Source organism: Quercus suber, unplaced genomic scaffold, assembly GCF_002906115.3.
Source record: "Quercus suber isolate HL8 unplaced genomic scaffold, Cork oak 2.0 scaffold_59, whole genome shotgun sequence".
NCBI classification, from domain to species: Eukaryota; Viridiplantae; Streptophyta; class Magnoliopsida; order Fagales; family Fagaceae; genus Quercus; species Quercus suber.
Window position 1 is genome coordinate 683,120 of NW_027069524.1, and position 27,871 is coordinate 710,990.

Below are 27,871 nucleotides of genomic sequence, written 5' to 3' on the forward strand. Positions count from 1 at the left end.
CACCTTTTTTTTTTTTTTTTTTTTTGAGAAATCATATCCTTGCTTGCAATGGGGGAAAATGCTCATGCTCAAAGAAATGAAAACAGAAAAGGGAAAAAAAAGCAAAATTTCTGGTAGATTAATAAACTATCTACTAAATTTATTATTATTTGAAGGCTGAGACTATTGTTTATTTCAAATTTTATTCCAACACCCCAATGCTGAGAGAGAGTTTATATCTAAACTTTTATTCTCTATAATGCTGGCAATTTATTGGAGGGATTAGCTAGACAAATATATATATATATATGAGAGAAATGCTAACAAGTGCACTTAGGACATTGGTTAATAATCAATTTAAAGAAAGTTTTTATGAGAAATGAAAAAAGTTGTCAAAATATTAATTACTTTTTTTTTTTTTTCATTTTTCATAAAAATTTTATTTAAATTGATTATTAACCAGTACCCTAGGGCACTGGTTAGCATTTCCCCATTTATATATATATATATATATATAGTGTAAAAATGAAAGGGCAACTACTTGTCATATGAAGACGACACAAAGACCCTTCACCTTCACTTAACAATTTCTTCTTTCATGGCAAGGAAAGAGCACTAAGAGTGCCCCTATTCTCCACTGTCACCCCGGGCATGACCACAGCTCTACTTCCAACAAATCCACCTTCTCCAATCTTGATTTTCCCAAACTTCACTTTTCCTTCTTCACCTTCATATATGTGTCCAAATAGTAAAGCTTCTCTTCCCACACATCCACCTCTCTCAATCTCCACCATTTCAGGATTCAACAAAGCTCCCATGCTGTCTACATAAGCCCCTTGGTCCATGTCAATGTCTGAACCCATGAGCTTCATCCATAGTACAAACAAGATAGAGCCACTTGTCATTTCCATAAAATATTCCCCAGCTAAAGTTCTAAGGGCTTGCCATATAGTGTCCATGAACACCCTTTTACTCCAAATCATCACTGTTTCACCTTCTTTCCTCTTTCCCACAAGAACCCACTTTGCCACAACACATGCTAGTCCAGCCAAAAGCCCTGAAGAACCCAAAACCAAGGAAGTAACCAAAGCAGTGAAAGTTTCCTGGCATCCTTCAAGTTCATTATCAAGCTCAGAGGAGCAAAGATTACTAAACCCATCATGAAATAAGGAAGTACTATTTGTAGTAATGGTTGAGCAAAAATAACCCACAAGGTTTGGTACCAAGTCCTAGCAAGGGTTACTGTTTTTGTTTCTTTCATTTCCAATGCTGCTACCATTGGACAACCAGAAAGGTCTACTTTGACATCAGATTGTTCTAGAAAGATCCTCCATGCCTCTGGAAGAGGTTCACCATTTCTCAAATGCTGGCAAATCTCATAGATCAATGAGCGGCCATGATCAATTGAAGCGCTTTGGGAGCATGAAGAAGCCTTGATAACATCCACTTCATGGCATCGAAGAAAAGGATTAAACTCCAATCCTTCTGCTTCCACCTTAGAGAGACTCTGATCAATACTAATCTCTCCAATATCAATACATGGGAAATCAGCCTCATCCCATGGTTTGGTGCAGTCAAGTGCTATGTCGCGGGCGGACTCATCTTGTGGAACTGGCCGGAATTGCAGTTGGAAAATGTAATGAATCCCATCAGGCGAATTCACGCGACGATGGAAATCATCAGCCAGGAAAAGTAAAGGGCGCGTGTCATTTTCATCCCTAGGAATTGCACCTGTTTCAGGTGGTAGAATTCCAGTAGGCTCAACCTTACCGGAATCCTCACTGATGGTCTCATCATAAGCCTCAACTTGAATTTCACATACATTTCCTGTCCATCTGCAAACCGGAACAGCCTGCAGATATTGGAGTAGTAATGCAGCTCAGCATATGAGTTGGCGTGACGGAGGAATTCCACACTGCATCACGTACATGCGGTACTCGCTTGACACGTTCCTCCCTCGCAGCAAGGCCACACACAAGCCATGTTGCAAAATCAGCAATAGTGCGTGCATAAAATGCATTGCCTGATTTTAGTGTTAAGTCAAGGAGTGAGGAGTCATCACCGGGTTTATCTGAAAGAATTCTCACTGCTGCGCCGCGTGCATCTATCCTTGCATCATCATCAGCACTTAAGCTATTGCTGTGTCGGATAATGACAGGGTAGCTCTTTCCAGGAGAGAAGATCTTATGGTCCGGTAAGCCTTTAATGTTGTCATATATTTTCAAGTGTCCCTTCCCTCCAACACCAATTCGATGGAAATATCTTGTTTTAACCTGCAGAGTTGTGGCAGCCAAATTTGCAGCCAGATTGCCAATTATTTCTTGTATTTCATGTCCATTTCTTCTATCCTTTCATCCAAACCATGAGCAGTGTTCTTAATCATGATGGGAGCTTGAGAGCCAATGTAAACACCACCCTTTTGGAGTATTGAATTCATAGGAGCCACTGACAGTGCACCAAGGATAACATCTTCTTGAACAATTGAACCAGGGAGGACTAGGCTTTGACTCCCAATAATTGAGTTATCCTTCACCTCAACTTTCGCTTGAGTAAACTTACTAGAGGAATAAAACCCAGCAATGATCCGGCTAAAGTCACCAAGATGGACGCCATTGCCTAATGAAATTAGCTGTGGGTCTGACACTGGGTTAATGGCTCTGATAGAACAATGCTTACCGACTTTTGCACCCAAAAGGCGTAAGTACATGCAGAAGGCTTCTGTTCCAGACAAGAGCTTGGCAAATCTAAGGTGGCAGGCAATGGTAATTCGATGGCGAAGCCAAGTTTTCAAGTGGGATTGTTTTGTTTCTGTTTACTATCGAGTAAACGAGTCGTAGCACATGTGAGGAAGCTGAGTATCATGCCATGAGCTAAGTAAGCCAATGCAGTTGAGATAGCAAAGTTAATTAAGTTTGAGGGGCTTCAGCAAAGACCATGGCATATGCAGAGATTGGAATGGCATCCAGTGGAAGCTTCCAGCTATGCAAAAAAAATTTTGCTTTTTTTTCCCTTTTCTGTTTTCATTTCTTTGAGCATGAGCATTTTCCCCCATTGCAAGCAAGGATATGATTTCTAAAAAAAAAAAAAAAAAAAAAAGTGTGAAAGATTATACCGAGGCTCAAAGAGGTTAATAACAGAGGAGAAGGGGGTGGGTAAGAAGGAATTATGAGATTTTTATAAAAGCACAAATGGTCTTTTCAAAAAAATTTCCCTCACAACAATTTCTGGACTTTTATTATTATTATTATTTTCTCAGAATCAACAGTTGATGGACGACGTTGGCTCTTTGTTTTACATGACTGATAACCAGTACACATCATTGGTGTCATATTTATCAATTGTTGGATTCAGAAGAGTGAAAGTCACATTTTGCAGATGCTATACAGTGCATATTAATACCATGTAAAATTCCAGTAATTTAAGATTGCCACATTTGCAAAAATCATTCTTTTTTTTTTTCTTTTTTTTTTCTTTTTTCTGATACTTAATTATGCCACTTTCATAGATGCACATTTGAAGCCAGGATGAACAATTTACTAGATCCAATTATCCAATGAACCCAGTCTAGATTTCAATTAACAAAAGGGCAAACCCTAGGCAAGTACACTTGATTAAATTTTCTTGATTACAAGTGCACGGTCTCTCTCTCTCTCTCTTTCATTTCTTTCATAGTTTTGACTTTCTGTACATTCCTCAGCAAATGATTTGGCCCCTAAATATGGTTCAAGGGATGGCTAGGATTTAAAAATTATGACTCTTCCGAAGTCTCTTTACTCTTTAGCCTATAGGTGTATATGAACAATTATATAATTATTTGAAATGATTTCTTTGTGATTACTAAATGAAAGCTTGGATTTAGATAGGAGAAATCTTTTTCCAAAAGCCAATAAAATAGTAAAATAATTGGTCAATGCTAAGATGAGAATGCCATCTAGTACGTATAATTCTTTAAAAAAAAAAAGGGGTCAAAACTAGAATGCAATGTATCAAGTCTCAGTCAACCCATATTAAAGACTAGAAGAGACAGCTTTGGATTTGCTTCCCCTCACGACGTATGCGCTATGCTCATGCTTTCATTTACTTCATTTACGTACCAAAAACAGACACTTCCCTAACCTTATTTTAAAGTTCATACTGGTGGTTTGCGCAGGTGTTTTAAAATCTGGTCTTTTTGGTTATCCTATGATTCACCGTAGCTTATTTGCATAAGAATAATGCTAGTATCACCGAAATTGGCATAATTTTATGTCACAATTTGTCACATAGTAAGTTGTGATTGGTGAAAGTGTGTCTTCACTCTTCACATGGTTCACCGACACACCTTCACTAATCACAACTCGTCATGTGGGAAGTTATGACACAAAATTGTGCCAATTTTAGTGGTATTAGCATTACTCTTTGCATAATGTAATACAACAAATATGATTTTTTTTTTTTATATATAACTTTTATGCTAAATGTGTGATATAAAATTAAAATTTAATTTGTTATAAAAAAAATAAATAAATAATTTATTTTCAAAAGAGCTAGTTTGTTAGACAAAAAGCAAAAAACTTAAAAAGCTAAAAGTTTATGTATGATAGATTAAGATTTGAAAATTTGACTTAAGGAGCTAATATTGTCAAGAAAGTGAATTTTGGGATTCATAGTTTCCAATAATTATCTTATACATATCTCTTTAATAATTATCTTATACATCATCTCTCTCATAATATGTTGACTCCACAATCATGTAGGGGTCAGACGAGATAGAAGATAGAGGATGAAAGGGTGTATTTGTTTGGAGGTGAAATAGGGTAAATAGAAAACTTCGGAGAAAAAATAGGAACGAAAACCTTTTTTTGAGTGTGCTTGGTTGGGTAGGGAGGAATAAAAATAAACCCACCAAAAAATTTTCTCTCCAAAATAAGGAGAAAACTGAGAGGGAGAAGCTCATTTCAAGAGCTTCCAAAAATACCCTTCATGTCGGACTTCACCTCCAACGTGTTCACTTTTCTTTTCTTTTTTCTTTCTATTAACTTGTTGGCTTCTTTTTTTCTTATCTTTGATTTTGTCTGGACATGTTGGCTTCTTTTCTTTTTATTTATTTTTAGTAAATAGTTTTGGGTTAATTTCTTATGCTTTTTTTTTTTTTTACTTTAATTAAGTGTCCATCTATACACAATTTTTTTAAAGTATAATGTGTTATGTTTTGTTTTATTTAATAGGGACATGATGGTGAATTTATACAAACTTTATTTTCAACCAAACAAAAAAGTTTTACATCCCTCCACTTTTCCACCTTCCTAACCAAACACAAATGAGGAAAACTAAATATCATATGCATGATATATATATATATATATATATATATATATATATATATATATAAAATAAGTAAAAAAGATGTACGTGGAAAAAGCAACTTTATGCAAAAAGAGAACAAAGCAAACCAAAAAAATACAAGAAAAAGATTAGAAGAACAAAGAAGAAAATTAATTACAAATAAGGAGAGAACTAAGGAATAAAGGGAGGGAATTACAAAATGTGAGTCCCCAAGTCCTAGGCCAATCAAACATAGAACCACTAAAAAAAGCAATGCAACTAGTCTCCCGAACTATTTATGTCCTCAAATGTCTGTCAATTACTGTCCCTCCATAAACACGACATTGAGCACATCAAAACTACATTTCAAATGCTTGACGAGTGCTTCCCCAACCAATTCTACCAACCAAAGAGAATATCTAAAACCATTCTTGGTAAGACCCACGAAACCCCGAAACAAAGCTCCACAACCAATGAGCCTTCTCACAATAAAACAGCAAATGATCCACAATCTTTCCACAACGACGACACATAACACACCAGTTAACAAAATCAAAATCTCTACACCTTAGTTACCACCAGTAAGATTCTTATCCCAAGCTGTGGTTGAAACAAAAAAAGAAACTTGCCGAGGGGCCTTAACTTTCTAAATTCCTTTCCAAGGAAAGACGACATACATTTCCAAGAAAAGACAACGTAGAAGGAACCTCTCAACTCATTATAAAACAAACGAATGTCAAAATCCTCATTCTTTTTCAACTTCCATCTCATACGATCCCCATTTTCCATTGAAGGTGTGTTGGATTCTAAGATATGAAGGAAATTCACCACTAAATCCAATTCCCAATCATTTAGATCCCGAGTGAAACATATATCCCAACCTCTTCTTTCCTAATTCCTCTCCTTAGCTTTATACCATAATAGGAAACTAAAGGCCCAGAAGGATTAAGAATGCAGAGAGAGAGAGAGAGAGAGAGAGAGGCCTCTCTTTGGGGGAGGAAGGCTAATGTCAACAGAACACATGGACTCATTGCAAAAATGCATCACTCATAAGTTGGGATCAAGGCCACATTATGTCTCTATTTTAGTTAGGTCAGATTTTGATGAGGTTGAAAGTATCTGGTCTGTTTCATCTTTCTTTAGCACCTTCTTCAGTCAGTCAATGGCAGTCATACCACTCACAACAGATAATGCAACCTCAACTTGTTCTTAATAATTAAAGGAGCATACTTCCATTCATTCCAGGCTTGAAAGCTTATATCAAGCTCCCCAACTCAGGCTGAGTTTATGCCTTATACATACATACATTAAAGTAATAAGGATAATTTAAAAAGGGCATAATTTCCTCCACACTGGTTTGGAGAAAAATTCTACCAACTTCATTATGTGGCAATTAGATGATCATTCACATGTACTTTCAATAACATGACTTATTAAGTCATGTAATTTGTTTAAATTATTAAATAAGTTATATGATTTTTTTTTTTTTTTTTTGAGAAAGAAGTTATATGATTAATGGTTTAATTGATCACGACATAGTAGATTGAAGGAGATTCCTTCAAACTATTTGAAAAGATATTGTTTATTTAAATTATGTCAAAGTGGAAAAACCAATGTACACACATACTTAGTAAGTACACAAAAAGAGACACAAAAAAGAAAAGGTAGTTACTGCCATACAATGAATTAGACCAATCTAAAAGGCAATACTTTGAACATTTTAAAAACTGACAAATGGGGTAGCTCAGGAAAATGAAGGGAGAATAAAAAATCAAATGCGTCAACTATACTTTCTGATTACTAGATGAAAGCTTGGATTTAGATAGGAGAAATCTTTTTCCAAAAGCCAATAAAATAGTAAAATAATTGGTTAATGCTAAGATAAGAACGCCATCTAGTACGTATAATTCTATTTTTTTTTTTTAAGTCAAAACAATGCAATGTATCAAGTCTCAGTCAACCCATATTAAAGACTGGAAGAGACAGCTTTGGATTTGCTTCCCCTCACGTCGTATGCGCTATGCTCATGCTTTCTTCTTCTTCTTTTTTTTCCTTTTTTGGTAAACAGAGAGTAGAATTATATTAAATAAAATCAGCAGTTGCAACCCGAGTGGCTCGGTTATACAAAACAGCATTAGCATCATTAGATAAGGCCTCTATAATACCAAAAACAAACACTTTCCTAACCTTATTTTAAAGTTCATACTGGTGGTTTGCGCAGGGGTTTAAAAATCTGGTCTTTTTGGTTATCCTATGATTCACCGTAGCTTATTTGCATAAGAATAATGTTAGTATCACCGAATTTGGCATAATTTTGTATCACAATTCGTCACATAGTGAGTTGTGATTTGTAAAAGTGTGTCTTCACATGGCCACTGATACACCTTCACTAATCACAACTCACCATGTGAAGAGTTGAGGCACAAAGTTGTGTCAATTTTGGTAGTATTAGCATTACTCTTTGCATAATGTAATACAACAAAAATGATTTTTATTTTATTTTATAACTTTTATGCTAAATTTGTGATATAAAATTAAAATTTAATTTGTTATCAAAAAAATCAAAAACTAATTTATTTTCAAAAGAGCTAGTTTGTTAGACAAAAAGCAAAAAACTTAAAAAGCTAAAAGTTTGTCCAATATATTAAGATTTGAAAATATGACTTAGCGTTCATTTGGATTGAGGGAGAGGGAGAGAGAGTAGAGTAAAATAGATTTAACACAAAATTAACTTATTTTTAGCCAATTCTACTCTACTCCTCACCACTCCTCATTCTTCCCCCTTCATCCAAATAGGCCATTAAGGAGCTAATATTGTCAAGAAAGTGAATTTTGGGACTCATAGTTTCCAATAATTATCTTATGCATATCTCTTTAATAATTATCTTATACATCATCTCTCTCATAATATGTTGACTCCACAATCGTGTAGAGGTCACACGAGATAGAAGATAAAAGATATAGGGGTGTGTTTGTTTAGAGGTGAAATATGGTGAATGAAAAATTTTGGAGTTTGGTTGCGTAGGGAGGAATGAAAATAAGTCTACCAAAAAGTTCTCTCCAAAATGAGGAGAAAACTGAAAAGGAGAAACTCATGAACTTTCAAAAATACCCCTCACATTGAACTTCACCTTCAATGTGTGTGTGTGTGTGTTTTTTTTTTTCCTTTGATTTTTTCTCTTAACGTGTTGCCTTCTTCCCTTTGAAAGGTATCAAAAAAAAAAAAAAAAAACCGTGTTGCCTTCTTTTTTTCTTGGAATGGAAGTATGCTCCTTTAATTATTTAGAACAAGTTGAGGATTATCTGTTTTGGACCAATAATTCATTCTGTTTTTTTTTTTTTTTTTTTGGTGGTTGTTGTTGTTGGAGACAATAAAATATAAGATCTATGTGAGTGGTATGACTGCCATTGACTGACTGAAGAAGATGCTAAAGAAAGATGAAACAGACCAGATACTTTCAACCTCAACAAAACCTGACCTAACTAAAATAGAGACATAATGTGGCCTTGATCCCAACTTATGAGTGATGCATTTTTGCAACGAGTCCGTGTGTTCTGTTGACATTAGCCTTCCTCCCCCAAAGAGAGGCCTCTCTCTCTCTCTCTCTCTGTCTCTCTCTCTCTGCATTCTTAATCCTTCTGAGCCTTTAGTTTCCTATTATGGTATAAAACTATGGAGAGGAAAGAAGAGGTTGGGATATATGTTTCACTCGGGATCTAAATGATTGGGAATTGGATTTAGTGGTGAATTTCCTTCATTTCTTAGAATCCAACACACCTTCAATGGAAAATGGGGATCGTATGAGATGGAAGTTGAAGAAGAATGAGGATTTTGACATTCGTTCGTTTTATAATGAGTTGAGAGGTTCCTTCTGCGTCGTCTTTTCTTGGAAATGTATGTCGTCTATTCTTGGAAAGGTATTTAAAAAGTTAAGGCCCCTCGGCAAGTTTCTTTTTTTGTTTCAACCACAGCTTGGGATAAGAATCTTACTGGTGGTAACTAAGGTGTAGGGATTTTGATTTTGTTAGATGGTGTGTTATGTGTCGTTGTTGTGATGAGACTCTGGATCATTTGCTGCTTCATTGTGAAAAGGCTCATTGGTTGTGGAGCTTTGTTTTGGGGTTTCGTGGTTCTTACCAAGAACGGTTTTAGATATTCTCTTTGGTGTAGAATTGGCTGGGGTAGCACTTGTTAAGCATTTGAAATTTAGTTTTGATGTGCTTAATGTCATGTTTATGGAGGGAGTGTATTTGGCAGACATTTGAGGACATAAATAGTTTGAAATACTAGTTGCATTGCTTCTTTTAGTGGTTCTATGTTTGATTGGCCTAGGATTTAGGGACTCACATCTTGTAATTCCCTACCTTTGTTCCTTAGTTCTCTCCTTATTTGTAATTAATTTTCTTCTTTGTTCTTCTAATCTTTTCCTTGTATTTTTTGGTTTGCTTTATTCTCTTTTTGCATAAAGTTGTTTTTTCAATGTACATCTTTCTTACTTATTAAAAAGAAAAGAAATAAAAGAAATATCTCATGCATATGATATTTATGGTCCGTTTGGTTGGGAGAATGGAAAAGTTGGAGGATAGAAAATAGAGAGATGATAGAAAAGTGGAAGGATAGAAAAAATTTTAGTTTCCCTCATTTGTGTTTGGTTGGGAGGGTGAAAAAGTGAAGGGATGAAAACTTTTTTGTTTGGTTGAAAATAAAGTTTGTATAAATTTACCATCATGTTCTTATTAACTAAAACAAAAGTAACACATTATACTTTAAAAAATTGTGTATAGATGGACACTTCATCAAAGTAAAAAAAAAAATATATATATATATATATATAGCACAAGAAATTAACCCAAAACTATTTACTAAAAAAATTAAAAAGAAAAGAAGCCAACACGTCAAGACAAAATCAAAGACAAGAAAAAAAAGAAGCTAACACATTAACAGAGNNNNTGTTTTTTTTTTTTTTTTTTTGGTGGTTGTTGTTGTTGGAGACAATAAAATATAAGATCTATGTGAGTGGTATGACTGCCATTGACTGACTGAAGAAGATGCTAAAGAAAGATGAAACAGACCAGATACTTTCAACCTCAACAAAACCTGACCTAACTAAAATAGAGACATAATGTGGCCTTGATCCCAACTTATGAGTGATGCATTTTTGCAACGAGTCCGTGTGTTCTGTTGACATTAGCCTTCCTCCCCCAAAGAGAGGCCTCTCTCTCTCTCTCTCTCTGTCTCTCTCTCTCTGCATTCTTAATCCTTCTGAGCCTTTAGTTTCCTATTATGGTATAAAACTATGGAGAGGAAAGAAGAGGTTGGGATATATGTTTCACTCGGGATCTAAATGATTGGGAATTGGATTTAGTGGTGAATTTCCTTCATTTCTTAGAATCCAACACACCTTCAATGGAAAATGGGGATCGTATGAGATGGAAGTTGAAGAAGAATGAGGATTTTGACATTCGTTCGTTTTATAATGAGTTGAGAGGTTCCTTCTGCGTCGTCTTTTCTTGGAAATGTATGTCGTCTAAAAAAAAAAAAAAAAAAAAAACAGAATGAATTATTGGTCCAAAACAGATAATGCAACCTCAACTTGTTCTAAATAATTAAAGGAGCATACTTCCATTCATTCCAGGCTTGAAAGCTTATATCAGGCTCCCCAACTCAGGCTGAGTTTATGCCTTATACATACACACATTAAAGTAATAAGGATAATTTAAAAAGGCCATAATTTCCTCCAAACTAGTTTGCAGAAAAATTCTACCAACTTCATTATGTGGCAATTAGATGATCATTCGCATGTACTTTCAATAACATGACTTATTAAGTCATGTAATTTTTTTAAATTATTAAATAAGTTATATGATTAATGGTTTAATTGATCTCGACATAGTGGATTGAAGGAGATTCCTTCAAACTATTTGAAAAGATATTGTTTATTTAAATTATGTCAAAGAGGAAAAACCAATGTACACTCATACTTAGTAAGTACACAAAAAGACACACAAAAAAGAAAAGGTAGTTAATGCCATACAATGAATTAGACCAATCTAAAAGGCAATACTTTGAACATTTTAAAAACTGACAAATGGGGTAGCTCAGGAAAATGAAGGGAGAATAATAAAGCAAATGCGTTAACTATACTTACCGCAGAAAGAACGAAGAACACAATGGCATATCTATTTAAAATCATAAAATACGCAAAATAATGTAACTTTTTTCATCTGGCCAGTCTAAATAAATTGAATTATTTACATGAGCCCCATGACTGTCATTCCTATGATAGAAAGCCATGAAAACTATTAACACAATACGACATGCTTCTGTTCATTTTGTTTCAAATGATGAGCAAACTTACCATCATCTAATCCACAAATGATAGCCCCAAAACTGGAAACATGCAAGTCAGGTGAAAGACCACAAGCTAGGGTCAGCAATGGATACTGCATTTTTGCAGCCCCTGGACACAATAAAATAAATAACATTAAAACAAGAATCAAAAGGTGGAATCCTTAAAAATTGCAGTAAATTCAGATATATGTTAGAGAGAAACATTACTTACAATCTAAGCTCTGAAGTACCAAATCTAAGAATTTTTATGCACCAAAATACTCGATCAAGTTATCATCATACATCATGTCTTCAAATGAACTTAGGCCCTCAATATCGAGATTTAAGGGGCTGCCCAATCCTCCACAATCTAACGACAGGCTATCAATTGCAGACCCAAACTGAGAATCAACAGGCAGATGTTGCTCATTGTTAAATGCGTCTTTCACATAATAGTGCAAGTCTCCTCTAGGAATATCAGTTGCACTTCCATGCAGGGGTGGTACATGGACTCCAACTTCCTCTGGTCTAATTTGAGGTTCATTCATTACAATCTGAGACTGCTGCCTATCATGTGTTTGCCCATATTCTACAGACGGATTATAAAAGTTGCGGTTATCTCCATGATGCATCTCAGTATTTTGCATCACAGGATAAAGCAAAGGCCTTCCACCCACATACATGCTCTGTGTGGAACTTAGATTGTCAGCAGGCATAGTAGCAAAATAATTAAATTCAATTGCAGGAATCTGGGGTTGGACATCAAAATCTTTCTCCAGCGGCCTCAATGCTGCAATTGTATCAGTTTCCTGTTGATCTCCATGGGTCTGAAATCCAACTTGCATATCTGTGTGGTTTACATCAGGTAAAGTCACTATCGGTTCAACATTGAGAGCCTCATCATGAGATGGTTCAGGAATTTGATCAGCACAGTTTGATCTGACACGGGATCTTTTTCTTCTAGGTTGCTTTTCCTCTGGATCTTTATCCTGGACAGGAGTGTTATCCTGTAGATTGTCTGAAGGTTCTACATCCACTGGTTGATGTCTCCTATCATCTCTAGATGATACAGAACCTGCACCATCGTCAACACCATCTACATCATAGTCACTGTCACTACTAACAGTAGCTTGCTTAGTTCCGCCCCGGCCACCTCGTGGCATATCAGTTACACCAGATGTCCCATTATCACTACTAGGCTGCCGAATTAGGGCTTCCTCCCTGCTTAAAACCCCCAACCAGATTGCACTTTCCTTTGCCGTCATCTTATCCTGTAAGCACTTTGACTGGCGGACATGCCTCCTTATCTTAGCAATATCAGGTGACATGTGCTTTATAACAGCTGTTAATACTCCAACTTTCCACATCTTCTTCAAATCATGCGGCTTCTTATAAGGAGGTCTTTGACCATGGGGAAGCCCTAATTTTACCCACCAATCTTCATTTCCAGTTGGCCACCACGGGGGCGGAACTCCCTTTTCTAGCGGGTACTTTCTTTGAGGGGGGTCACAGTGTTGCATTAAAGAAGACAAAAGTGACCCAAGAGTAGCATCTTGCAAGTCTTGTAGAATGCTTTGAGAGTTCCCATTCCGTTTATTTTCTGCCTCAGTCATGGCAAGGCAGTCCGCTTCATACTTGGCTATGGCTGCTGGCCCATTCTTATCAAACTTCACCTTTTCTTTCCACCAAGCTCTAATGTTGTCAGAAGCACCACTCACTGGCTTACCCTTCTCAGGAATGATACCATAGACAAATCCGCGAGCTTTGCAAACTTCCATCAGCTTCAGCATATACTTGAGAATCCCATCCTGTGCTCTAGACATTTTCTTCCTCCGAGCCTGGTCAGTGGTCTGCTTGGGCTTCTGCTTCTCTGCAGCTTGTTGGGCTGCAATCTTCTGTCTTTCCTTAAGCCTCTTGAGTTTGATACGATCCTTCCACATTCGTCTTTCCAATTCTTCTGCTTCAATCTCTTCATCACTCACATCTTTATCCGCTATGTTGTCACACCTTAAGTCATCAACTTCTAAATCCGAACTGTCGCCCAATGTATCATCAATAAGGTGGTCCATTGAATCAAATTACAACAACCCTCTGGTTGATGAGAAAAACGCTTGGAAGAAAACAAAACTAAATCTTGAATCTTACTACTTATTTTGTTTCAGCCCCCAAGCTATACAGCCACTCTAGGACTAAAATGAAAAGTAGTACCAGGCTCCCTAATAGCGCAAGGTTCTGTTACATTGAACATCAAAATCAATCCACAATCAAAAACCCAGATTAATTTTCTATTCCTACCTTATCTCAGAAACCAAACAAAACATAATTATTGCTGAATTCTAATGAATTCACAAATATTGAGCCAAACAGCCCCTTTTCTTTATTCAATAAAACCCATCTTCCTGATGACCCCAAACAACCCTACCTATAAAAATCCCTAAAAAGTCTTTAGATTACAACGATTCAAATATTAATATACAAGACCCAACATCCTGTATTAGATTTATAAACAAACCCACATCTCAAAATTTTCTTTTTCTTTTTTAATATATATATAAGCAAACCCCCACTTCTCAGAATTTCCAAAGACTGAATCTTTTAAACAGATAGAAATAAACCAAACTCAAATACTATAAAAATTACACGTAAAATAGTTCCAAAACAGAACCAATTCAAAGGGCCAGATTGAGTAATACAACACAAAAAAATAATAATAATAAATAACAACAACATGAGATTGAGATTTTGGGAATTGAAAAAAATGAAGAATTCTTACCAGAATTCAATTCCAATCTCTTCAGCTTTAGCCTTGACGTATTATATTTTCCCAGAAATGAATTTGAAAGATGAAAATCCTCTAAGTTGCGTATTTGTTTTTTCCTAGTCTATGTAGGGGCTGACAAATAAGAGACAGAGGGAGATAGAGACGAACCCAGAAAAGGCACATGAGTTTTGGGCAGATATAATTGCTCAAAATTCAATGCAAAAAAGAAAAAGAAAAAAGTATTTATGAAGAGAGAGAAAGAGAGAGAGTTTGTTTTTACTTTTTAGAGAGAGAGATACGTTCGGCGGCCAAAGGAGTCAGCAAAAGACAAAACCACTTCAAGGCTATCAGTCATCCATGAGGTGTCAATCTCCTCTACATTTGTAGTAGTAATTCATTTTTTTAAGGTAAATTAAAATGTGGGACCCATGGGTTTCTATTTGTTGATGCCATCTGATTGGTCCAAAAATATAAAATAAAGAAAAAGGAAAAGTCTTTACACTATGCTACTTTCCTTTTTTGTTTTCTGAATCGCAAATTGTATATAGACACCAGAAATAGGAAATTACCAAAATAAGAGTGCTTTTTATAAGTATACCTTATTTTTAGCAAATATTGACAGGGTAAGTAATAATAATAACAATAAAACTTCTCATTATTTTTAGCAAATATTAACAAGTTAAGTAGTAGTAGTAATAATAATAATAGTAAAATTACTCATAATATAGTAAGGTAGATAATTACTTACAATACAAATGAATAAATTTCACATGATTTTAATCGACCTACCCATTAAGAATGATTTGGCTTTTAATTAAAGAAAATTTTCATCTTTAAATTGATTTGGAGGAAAAATTTTCCATTTCCAATTCATAGCAATTAATAAAATAATAAAGTTTATCTACAAAATTGGTTGTAGGTAAACCTTACTAAATAAAATAAACATTATTATATATTTTAAAATTTTAATCATTGAATTGCAAGTTCTTTTTTTGAATTGTCTGTGTTTTTTTCTCTTAATACACATGTCAAATTTTGTGTCAATCAAATATTATTTACTATATGATCTATACTAATACACTTATATTTTACGCATAATTTTAAACTGTAAAAACTTACAATTTAAATAATTTATTGATGACATAACTGTGGGGCCCGTGGGCCTGATAGCCTCGGCCCATCGGGTAGCAGGCCTAAGGCCCATGCCGAGGAACACTGACTAGTCAAGGCTAAATTGGAGAAAGCCTCTTTTCCCAATCCACGCCGAGAACCTCCTCATCCTCGGCCTGACAAAGGTGATTTTCTGAAAAGATCAGGCCCAAAGTAAGCTGTCACCCTCACATTTAATGCATTCACCTAACCCCCCTGGCCACATTAATGGGGATATAACCCCTTAGCAGGGCAACGTTGATCAGAGTGAACCACTCGAGTACTGATAAGGCCTCTGATGGGACGGACGGCCAGAAGAGAGGCAAATGAATAATCAACAGATGGAATAAGGAGATAGGAAGATGAAGACTATATAAAGAAAGCAAGTAAAGTAAAAGAAGGAAGAGGAAAAAAGAGAAGAAAAAGGCTTCCTCGACCCTTGGCCGAGGAGAATCCTCCCAGTTGTATAGACACTCTGAATATCTTTTTACAAATAAAGGTTCATGCTTGATGAACGACGGCCAGCGCCTAAACCTTTGACCCACTCTCTATAAATTTATTGTTTGGGCTTGATTGGGCTGAAAACCCATTCACACTCAGGGTCAATCCAAACTGAGTCCCTACAATTGGCGCCGTCTGTGGGAAGGATTAGGGTGCTGGCCGGCGCACCAGGAGAGTGTTCTAAGTAGTCGTTTTACAGTAGGTTGAAAAAAAAAAAAAATAGAAGATTTGACAGCGAAGAGAGAAATCTTGATATTATTATTTCATAAACAGAAACATTACAAATTACAATCAAAGGCTCAGGCAGGTGTGTTTCACACACAAATTTACAAGCTAATCCTACCAGCTATTTCTACAATCAGAGGCCCAGGTAGAGCCGCCCTAAAAAAGCTAGCAGGTGAGAAGTGTCAAGCCATCCCTTTATTGGTATAAAGAGAATGGGAGAGCTTGACACAAAAGGCAGAGAAGGGGGAGGGCCATCATGTTCCAGGCCACCGACAACTCCCTTCTCGGCCAGGCGGAGCTGGAACAAAGAGAGGAGCAGATGCAGGGGCTCCGGGATACCTTCCCCCATGATGTTCCCTTGATTCTCTCCAATCCTCACGAGTGTTGGCCGTTGGAGACGGCAACACTCGAGCACCGCCCATGAGGTGAATTCGCACGTCTTCTTTGTCGGGGGTGCGCTCCGAGGAGAGACGTTAGGTACTCTAACAACATCCCTCTGGGCCACCTTGTAGAGCGCCATCGGGGTTACGCCTAGATTCTGCCGCACCGAAAGCCCAATGGGGGCTGCGGCCATACTGGCTTTTCCCAGTTCCAGTCACAATTCCGGCGGGGTTGTTGAAAGGGTTTGGGAAGTTGGAAGAAGGTGTTCTATTTTCCTGTTTGTATTGAAAGGTCCATGGGTTGTGGAGAAACCATCTCGCCACCTTTTATAGGGGGTGGGGGTTGGTAAGAATTAATTCATGCGGAGTTCGAAAAGAGAATTATCAGCTGGGCTAATAATGAAGCTACCAATTTCCAAGGAGGCCATAGACCGTTGGACTCATGTTAATTTACGAGGACATTAATGAAGGCGCATTTCACGCACCGAAGCGTTAAGCGCGGAACACCAACGGATAATGGGCGCTTCATAAATGAAAAAGATGGGGCCTTGAGCTGGAGGCGAGATCAACGCCACGTGTAAAGATCATAATCTGACCCAAGGAGGAATCACCTCCAGCAAAGCGATCCGAGGATAAACCTGTACTTACAGAAAAATAGAAGTGGTAGACAGAACCAAGGTATTGCATGGTCCTCGAACCCAAGCCTATGGTAAAACTATACACACCATTATAACTGGGTACTAGACAGAACCAAGGTATTGCATGGTCCTCGGACCCAAACCTATGGGAAAACTAGATACTTACAGAAAAATAGAAGTAGTAGACAGAACCAAGGTATTGCATGGTCCTCGGACCCAAGCCTATAGTAAAACTATACACACCATTATAACTGGGTACTAGACAGAACCAAGGTATTGCATGGTCCTCGGACCCAAGCCTATGGTAAAACTATACACACCATTATAACTGGGTACTAGACAGAACCAAGGTATTGCATGGTCCTCGGACCCAAACCTATGGGGAAACTAGATACTTACAGAAAAATAGAAGTGGCAGACAGAACCAAGGTATTGCATGGTCCTCGGACCCAAGCCTATGGTAAAACTATACACACCATTATAACTGAGTACTAGACAGAACCAAGGTATTGCATGGTCCTCGGACCCAAACCTATGGGGAAACTAGATACTTACAGAAAAATAGAAGTGGTAGACAAAACCAAGGTATTGCATGGTCCTCGGACCCAAGCTTATGGTAAAACTATACACACCATTATAACTGGGTACTAGACATAACCAAGGTATTGCAAGGTCCTCGGACCCAAACCTATGGAAAACTAGATACTTATAGAAAAATGGAAGTACTAGACATAACCAAGGTATTGCATGGTCCTCGGACCCAAACCTATGGGGAAACTAAATACTTATAGAAAAATAGAAGTAGTAGACAGAACCAAGGTATTGCATGGTCCTCGGACCCAAGCCTATGGTAAAACTATACACACCATTATAACTAGGTACACACCATTATACCTGAGTACTAGACAGAACCAAGGTATTGCATGGTCCTCGGACCCAAACCTATGGAAAACTAGATACTTATAGAAAAATGGAAGTACTAGACATAACCAAGGTATTGCATGGTCCTCGGACCCAAACCTATGGAAAACTAGATACTTATAGAAAAATGGAAGTACTAGACATAACCAAGGTATTGCATGGTCCTCGGACCCAAACCTATGGAAAACTAGATACTTATAGAAAAATGGAAGTACTAGACATAATCAAGGTATTGCATGGTCCTCGGACCCAAACTTATGGAAAACTAGATACTTATAGAAAAATGGAAGTACTAGACATAACCAAGGTATTGCATGGTCCTCGGACCCAAACCTATGGAAAACTAGATACTTATAGAAAAATGGAAGTACTAGACATAACCAAGGTATTGCATGGTCCTCGGACCCAAACCTATGGAGAAAATAACTATCTGAAGAAAAACCAAAGCGTTACTTAGAGTCAAGCTATAATACGGTCTTTAGATTTATATTTGAAGGATAACAGATGATTTCATGAGGCTAACTCCAGAATAGAATAGGAATATTGAGCAGAATACAATAGTAAAGTAAATAAAAGAAAATATCATTAGTTGGAAGCAAAGTATTAAGTATTCAGTTCAAACGGAAAGTACACAATTTCCTTACAATGCCACTAAGGCAAGAAACAAAATGAAATAAAAGAGAAAATAAACAAAATTATCCTATGTCGTATACTAGTCTCCTCGACTCAGTAGGTAAATTAATCCGATGAGCAAATCAAAAGGCTTTAGCTAAGGCCTAAGGGCTTGGTCTCGAAGGTTCCGCCGTAGGCCTCGCTACGTCTTGTGGTGTTTCCTGACCCTCGGTTATAACTTCCCCCAACGTTCTCTGGGGCTCAACCTCCTCGGATGGTTGGTCAGTTAATGATGTATCCTCGGCGATCTTATCGTGACTCTCAACCGCTGGTAATGAGGGCCCGCAGGTATCAAAACCCTCCTCCCCGTCCGAGGGAACGTGCAGCAGGGTTTTGAGGGGCTATTGTGGGGCCCGTGGGCCTGATAGCCTCGGCCCATCTGGTAGCAGGCCCGAGGCCCATGTCGAGGAACACTGACTAGTCAAGACTAAATTAGGGAAAGCCTCTTTTCCCAATCCACGCCGAGGACCACCTCATCCTCGGCCTGACAAGGGTGATTCTCGAGAAAGACCAGGCCCAAAGTAAGCTGTCACCCTCGCATTTAATGCATTTACCTAACCCCCCTGGCCGCATTAATGGGGATATAACCCCTTAGCAGGGCAACGTTGATCAGAGTGAACCACTCGAGTACTGATAAGGCTTCTGATGGGACGGACGGCCAGAAGAGAGGCAAATGAATGATCAACAGATGGAACAAGGAGATAGGAAGATGAAGACTATATAAGGAAAGCAAGTAAAGTAAAAGAGGGAGGAGGAAAAAAGAGAAGAAAAAGGCTTCCTCGACCCTTGGCCGAGGAGCCTCCTCCCAGTTGTATAGACACTCTGAATATCTTTTTACAAATAAAGGTTCATGCTTGATGAACGACGGCCAGCGCCTAAACCTTTGACCCACTCTCTATAAATTTATTGTTTGGGCTTGATTGGGCTGAAAACCCATTCACACTCAGGGTCAATCTAAACTGAGTCCCTACAATATATATATATATAACACTTTCATTTTTTACATCACAAAGGATGAAATCATCCTAGCTACTAGCAACATAAAATGATTGAGGACCTTGGCATTGTTGGAGGTATCTTAATAAACTTTACATGATGTTTGCCTACTATAGCAAAATAGCTAACCTCCTTATACATCTTAATATCTAAAAATCAAATAATTGAAGAACAAGCAAAAAAGGAAGAGGTTCAATATTTAAAGGTTAGACCGGGATTCAACTAAAAGTTGAACCATCGTAACATTATAAATAAATAATATGCAAGTCCCACTTAAATAAATAAATAAATAAATAAACAAAACAACAAGTGAAGAAAATGTTTCAAAAAGAAGTGTTGCAAGCCCCATATTAAAAGAATGAAGATTAGAGGTTTTAATAAGAAGTGTTACAAGTCCCACTTTAGAAAAATGAATAATTATGTTATACTTTTTTTCCTATAATTAGCATATTCCTTTAAGGATTTCAAGAATTGAATGTATGGGCTAACTTTTATTAAGCAACATATTCTTAATTTAATTGAATGGCGTTTCTCAGGGAAAAAAAAAAATTGAATGGCCAATTCCATTTATTCTTATTAATAATAATAACAACAACAACAACAACAATAATAATAGGTTTAAAAAAAATACAGGTTTCCGATATAAATAAAGCTCCTACAAATGTTCGGCACATACAATAGATGGCTCAATACAATGACGGGTCTTTTCACAAGTCAAAACAAGCTTACACTTACCTTCACCCAAAATGTCACAACAGGTGCTGTTCATATATACTTTATTCTCTACTCTGCTAGTTTCTCTCTTATTTCCAAGAAGAGTCACTGTTCCCTTGCAAAGTGTCTCATGACAATGTGTCTCATGATGACTGTAGAGTCAACCACCAAGTATATAGTATATATCATATATTGGTTGAAAGTTTCGCCGCAAGTACTTGTGCGACAATCATGGTTAATCTCATTCTATCTTCAATTGTTTAGTTTCCTCCCACTCATTAGGATAATTGGCTCTTCTTTGTCTCAGTTAATTTGCTGCACGCGAAGCACGCACTTGTTGATCACTTTCTTTCTTCTCTTCAACCTTTCCTCTTCAAAAACAAGGAGCACGTACGATGTTGGCAAACTATTGAACACTACAGTAACTTGCATTTTGTTCCACTAGTAAAATTTAGATACAACACATTAGATTTCTTTGTTAAATTCAAACATAGAATTGTATAGAATTTAATTACCTTTGAGAAATATAACATTGCTTGTATTTTATTGATTAATAGTTAATACAACCATGTGTTCGAATTTAATTTAAAAACCTAAAGTTTAGCACTTAAGAAATTATACCTAAGTTTTACCCTTGTTCAACAATGTGTTTAGTGTTAGCAAGTTTTGGCAATGAGTTCCATTTGGTTTACATGATCTTCTACATGCTCAGTTTCTCTCATAAAAATTAATACTGAGGTTATCAATAATAATTTTATGTGAATATCAGATTTATGACCATATTTGTCCTCTGGTGACTGAATCATTTTCTTTGGGAGGTCTTGAATTCAATAATGTCGTCTTTCATACGGCATAAAATTGAAGCCTTTGCTAATGAGCCATATACCTCTCTCTCTCTCATTTTGATTGTCTCAGTGTCATTTTGGTCGGTTGTGGTTTAGGTGGTATTAGATTGTATAGTGTCCTTTAATGTATGAGTAAGTAAGTATGATATGTGGCGTTTTGAGTAAAATTACATTTATAATATTTTCAAAATAAATCTTAGGTGATAAGTTGTTATTGGTTTTAGTTTGAATCCGCTATTAGCATCTCTTTTTTTGTCTACTAGTAACAACATGTTACCTAAGATTTGTTGTAAAATTTTTGTGAAAATATTGTGTATTTAGCATTATTTAAAATGTATTTTATTTTAAATTTTAATTCTATATATTAATATGACATTTTTAAAGCTATGTATACAAAATTATATCTTGATGACTAATAGGCTAATAGTTAATAGTTTATCTGACTAAAAAATATACCACCTGCCGCATATATATCTTATTATATTAACTTAAAATATTAAAAAAAAAATTAATATTAGTGTATTAACTTAACTTAATCCTAGCAAAAAAATAACAGTATTATATTAACTTAATGTATTAAAATAATAAACCCACTTCAATTCACCAAACAAATTCTACTTGCCCTTAGATTAATGTTATCTTCTCCATGAAATGCAAAATAAACAAAAACTCCTATCATGGGATATAGACATAGCCATCAATATCCAGCTCATCATTTTTAACTTGGGGGATCGAATAATCAGGCCACGTGTCTGTGAAGAAATATCAAATATATTTTGTTTCTCTTTCTCTTATTCAATAACTGTCCGTTGAAAAGTTGACAAGTGTCTTGCATCGCCAGCCACTTTTCCATAATCTAGTAGTCCACTGATAGCATCATTTCCAAGGATTAAAGAAACAACATTCAAATGCCGCCCCATTGGTTGAATTAGTGGTAGGGTTTTATATATGCACCAAAGAATTCAACAACATAAAAAGAACCATAAAGTAGTCAATAAACAAAGGATTTATAAAAGTAACAAAAAGAATTCCTTAACATGTTTAATGTATGAATTTTTTAATAAAAATTGCTTAAATTTGGCAATTGCATATATGCTCATTTCTCCATAAGTGTCATTTCAAAAGCCACCCTCTTTGAGAAAGAGAAGGACAAAGAGAGAGAAGTGTATGTGTGTGTGAGTGATTGAGTGGGTGGCTCTTCTTATCTCTTTGGTGCACGAGTGATGGATTGGGAAGCTGTGGTTTTTGTGGCCACTACCCACTAAGGAGGGCTTTTACTATAACAAGTGTTGAGGACATTCTTCTCTAGGCAAAGAAAAAAAAAAAACATTTGTGTCAACAGCCCCAACTCATTTCGATTCCACCCCAATTTGCCGAAAGTTACACTTATTTTAAAGCTAATTTGCCTAAAATAGTGAGCTGTTGTCTCATGTCTGCAATGCATGCATGGATGCCCCCCCCCCCCCCCCCCCCCCCCCCCCCCCCATCACAACTTCACCCTCTCTCCTCTTAAGGTACCACTCCCCTTCTTCACAGTACTTCAAACTCACATTATTGGGTATTCCATAGTCGACAATGAATTTGTTCATCATCTCGTCGGACTCAACCAACTTCTTAAACTTACCCATTCCCCAAAGATGACTAAAAGTTCTAAAAGAAGAAAAGGAGGAGTAAAATCAAGGAAATTTGAGGTCGCTAGAAAAAGAAGACTTACAGAAGTATGGCGATTCTCTTCAGGAAGAGTGCAAGTTGAACTAGACTTAAGTCATACGCATCAATGGTTGTAAGCGCGAAAATGATGAAACCAGATGGTTCAAACAGGTACTTATACTCCCCCTTAGGTCCCCAAATGTAACCGCTTGTTCATAAAAGCCAGAGATCATGCCGTTGAAAGTGGGAAACGTGGTGCTGCCAAAATTTAATGTGGACACCCATTAAGTCTTGAAACGCTAAAAACGCGCATCGGGCAGTCAAAAAGCCGCTAGCATTAACACGAGCTGAAGCGGGGCGACTCGTCTAGAGGGTCCGCAGGTATCAAAACCCTCCTCCCCGTCCGAGGGAACGAGCAGCAGGGTTTTGAGGGGCTATTGTGGGGCCCGTGGGCCTGATAGCCTCGGCCCATCGGGTAGTAGGCCCAAGGCCCATACCGAGGAACACTGACTTCAAGGCTAAATTGGGGAAAGCCTCTTTTCCCAATCCACGCCGAGGACCTCCTCATCCTCGGCCTGACAAGGGTGATTTTCGGGAAAGATCAGGCCCAAAGTAAGCTGTCACCCTTGCATTTAATGCATTCACCTAACCCCCCTGGCCGCATTAATGGGGATATAACCCCTTAGCAGGACAACGTTGATCAGAGTGAACCACTCGAGTACTGATAAGGCCTCTGATGGGACGGACGGCCAGAAGAGAGGCAAATGAATGATCAACAGATGGAATAAGGAGATAGGAAGATGAAGACTATATAAGGAAAGCAAGTAAAGTAAAAGAGGGAGGAGGAAAAAAGAGAAGAAAAAGGCTTCCTCGGCCCTTGGCCGAGGAGAATCCTCCCAGTTGTATAGACACTCTGAATATCTTTTTACAAATAAAGGTTCATGCTTGATGAACGACGGCCAGCGCCTAAACCTTTGACCCACTCTCTATAAATTTATTGTTTGGGCTTGATTGGGCTGAAAACCCATTCACACTCAGGGTCAATCCAAACTGAGTCCCTACATTCATAATTCTATTTTTTATTATAAAATGTGCTCTTACATCTGTTAAATATTTGATAAAGTTTTGCATCAAACATGTTTGAATTTTTTTTTTTAACCCATTATGTGGCGATTAACAAGTTATCAACTCATTAAAAAAATCTTGTCACTAAAACTATACATGAAATGTGTCTTTAGTTGATACATAATAGGTTAGAGGAAGATAGTTTCAAATATGTTTAGAACCTAACTTATTTTAATGTCTTTAGTTCATGTTTTTTGAAATTTTCATTGGTTCAATTGAAAGATTTTTTACTTACTTTAGTATAAAATTTGATAATTTGTATTTTAAATGAAACATTTTAAAAATTTCACTATGGAAATGGAAAAAATGAATTTTATTTTATAAAAATCGTCATCAAATATAATTTTGATTGAAAAATACTAAGTTTTTTTTTTTTTAGGTGAGTGTATATATATAACTTATCAAATAAAAAAGTATGTATATATATGTGTATACATAATAAAAAAAAAGTGTGTGTGTATATATATGTATGTATATGAGAGTTGTCTTAATAAATATATTAGTGTCGCAACTTAGCTTTCCCAAACAAAAATTTCTAGCTCCGCTGATGAGGCTCATACGATGATAAGGTTTGTTATAAAAATAAAATATACGATATTTACAACCTAAATTCACCAATAGAAATTGATAAAGGAGAGAGATATTTCCTTTATGTATTAAACAATTATTCTCTATAACACCACTCTAAATGTTTGTCTAACAATAATGTAGTGTCCTATTTATAGAGGCATAGTTAATCCAAGGTCTCAATCCTTATAATAGTAGCAACTTTTTCCAAAGGTTGTAACCTGTTCACGAAGAGTCACAACATCATATGTCCTCTCAACACACAATTTGAGGACAACCACTCCCTAGATGAAAATTATTTCCAACTAATCATTTTTTAATTTTCATTTTGTAGGCAATAATTATTTCCAACTAATCATTTTTTAATTTTCATTTTGTAGGCAATAATTATTTTCAATTAACCATATTGTTGACTATTCTCATTAATGTACAGGGATTAAGGTGCTTTTCAAGAATAGTTGATTGCATTCAAAGAACTCATCATTTTCCAATATAATCTCGGTTATGCCTATTGTTAAAGAAAGATTAAGCATCTTCGTATATAAGATTGTTTCAGTCACATGCAATTCTAAGTGTACCTTTTCATTAATCAAACCTACAAAAAGTATGATGTTGTAAGTGATGATACAAAAATGGGAAATGCTAACGAGTACTTTAGGACACTGGTTAATAATCTATTTTAAGAAAGTTTAAATACCACTTTTATGAAAAATTTAAAAAAAAAAACTGTCAAAATATTAATTACTTTTTTTTTTTTCATTTCTCATAAAAATTTCTTTAAATGGATTATTAACCAGTGCCCTAAGGACACTCGTTAGTATTTCCTTACAAAAAATTGTCAGTGGGATCACTCGTTTAATCCATAGTTTTTGATGATCTTGTAGGACCTATAAGATAAAGAGAGTTGATCAAAGAGACCACTAGGTTGTGCCTAGTGAGAGAGCCTCCGATGCTTTAGTTAGTATCAACATATATCTTTTATATATAGATAGTAGTTTTGTAGTAATAGTTTTTGACGTATCTTAACAAGTGAGGTAAAATGTCCCTTTTATAGGTATTTTAGGTAGTCGTTTTACTCATAAATGTATTTCTTTACATAATTACAGGTGGTTATTTCATTGTTTTCATTGTGTTAACGGTTCCTATTTTGATGGGAGTTTAAGGCCGATAAGTAATGATCATCATTAATGTGCTAAATGTGCTTGAGTGGTTGCATCTTTTTCTATGATGGTCTACTAATGACACAAAGTCGTCCATTAAGGTGGACGACCCTAATGAATTTTCTAGACCCATCAGTAAGTATTCTACATTTTCTCATATTGCCTCTCACAGATAGAATGTTGATGAAACTCACATGGTAACGTTTTACAAGAACAAAAAACACTAGCAGAGATTCATGACAAGGGATAGAGATTTTTGTGCGTTGTTCTTTACGTTACCATTCTAATAAATGATTGTTGACAATTGATGGAGAATAAAAACGCACCATCATCTAAAAGGAATAGAACGTGAGATTAAGCACCTCGCAATTCGCTCCCACTCACCCCATTAAACCCACACGTCTCCATGAGAGTAGTGGCATAAAACAAGCAGACCCCACTCAAGACCCTCTATATAAAGGCAAGACTTCACCAAATCAAAGGTACATGAAACACTTTTCTAACTCGTATACTTTTGAGAGTTTATGGAGATCCTAAAAAAAATTCTGACTTAGGCATAAAAGGGTCCTTGACCGGCACTACATCGATGCATATATTTTGATATATAACGTGATTTTTCTTATTTAGGTATTCAATTTATCACCAAATTCAGAACATACATCATACTAATTTCATACTTCATCAACAACAATGTGTAGTGTCATATTTATGGATACAAAGCCACACATTCATTAAAGGTCACTACCCTCCTAACAATTGGATCCTTTGCCAAAAGGTGTGGCTTTTCACCAAGAGTCATACCCTTACACGAAAAGTCGCAATTCTTCATTATTGATTGGATCGGGGCCACTATGGGCATACTTTGTGTTCAATCTAGCCTAATATTTCAAATATTTTCACTTATTGGGATGTATAACTATGTATCTAAATTTTATTTTTGGTTTCCAGACAAAAGAAGAAAGAAGATAGAATTAGGTCAAGAAACGTATTAATAAAGTTTGATCCAATAAATTGGTGTTGTGTGGAAATTTCTAATTACCCATTAGTATAACTAACATGATATTCCACACTAATAAAAGTAGGTCAGGTAATACCAATTTTTTTTTTTTCATGTATTTATTAGCATTGAGTATACATTCTATTTTAAGAATACCTAATAATTACTCATGTTATAGAATCTCTAAGTTATTTTGTATGATGTCTACACATTTCATTACATTTACCCTTCAATTTTGTGCAAGAAGATCGTAGTGAATTTAGATTCAGAGATCATACTATTTTTAATGGTTCAAAGTGGTATGAGAAACCATATATAGTCGAGTGGATACCTGAAACGAATACGAAAGGCAAAAAGGCAATGGCTATATGGTCCCCAACCCCCTCTCTCTATTGAAGTATCTCTTGGAAATTTAGCCACTGTTGTTTAACTAAGTAATGACCCGTTCGAGGATTCCATATGGCTTTTAGCATCTTGTATGACCATTAGAGGCAAACGGAGAGAGAGAGAGAGAGAGATTAGCAATAGCATTGAGGAATGCAAATTCATAGATGAGGCTAGCCAGCACAGCATAGTCAACCCATGGCCCAGTTGGGCTGAAGCAGCAACTTTCCAGAGTCCAAACTTTATAGACAGTCATCTGCGTGAATCCTCATCTCCTCCTTCCACCACTTAGCTAATGTTTTATATGTTCGCCTTTCGAGGATTTGAACAGCTTTAATGGTGACACCTTAAGTGGTTCACATGCGTGCGTGTAATGTAACGTATATCAGCCTTACATTAAATATTATATATATATATATATATATTTGGACCACGTTGCATCCTCTGCAAATTTATCTTTAGCCAATCGAGCAACTGCAACCTGTGATGGAATTATTTGCCTAGTGATTTGCATTGAAAATTAAGGCCCTTTATGCCGAGATGATATAAAGAACCTTATGCCCATAAGTTCC

At 36.3% G+C, this 27,871-nt stretch overlaps 2 protein-coding genes across 2 annotated transcripts; both read right to left on the minus strand.

The window, feature by feature from the left end:
- Positions 1 to 555: 555 nt before the first annotated feature.
- LOC112002880 (uncharacterized) lies at positions 556 to 2,362 on the minus strand. Its single transcript, XM_024035038.2, is given in 6 exon segments — positions 556 to 587; positions 590 to 671; positions 1,187 to 1,779; positions 1,782 to 1,886; positions 1,889 to 2,296; positions 2,299 to 2,362. Coding segments are annotated over 6 exon segments (1,284 nt in total).
- Positions 2,363 to 11,440: 9,078 nt separating this feature from the next.
- On the minus strand, positions 11,441 to 14,703 carry LOC112002894 (ETHYLENE INSENSITIVE 3-like 3 protein). Its single transcript, XM_024035051.2, has 3 exons — positions 14,388 to 14,703; positions 11,847 to 13,846; positions 11,441 to 11,744 (listed from the first exon to the last, which is right to left on the minus strand). Exon 2 carries the CDS (start codon positions 13,681 to 13,683, stop codon positions 11,881 to 11,883), a length of 1,803 nt encoding a protein of 600 aa, XP_023890819.1. The 5' UTR covers positions 13,684 to 13,846; positions 14,388 to 14,703; the 3' UTR covers positions 11,441 to 11,744; positions 11,847 to 11,880.
- Positions 14,704 to 27,871: the final 13,168 nt, after the last annotated feature.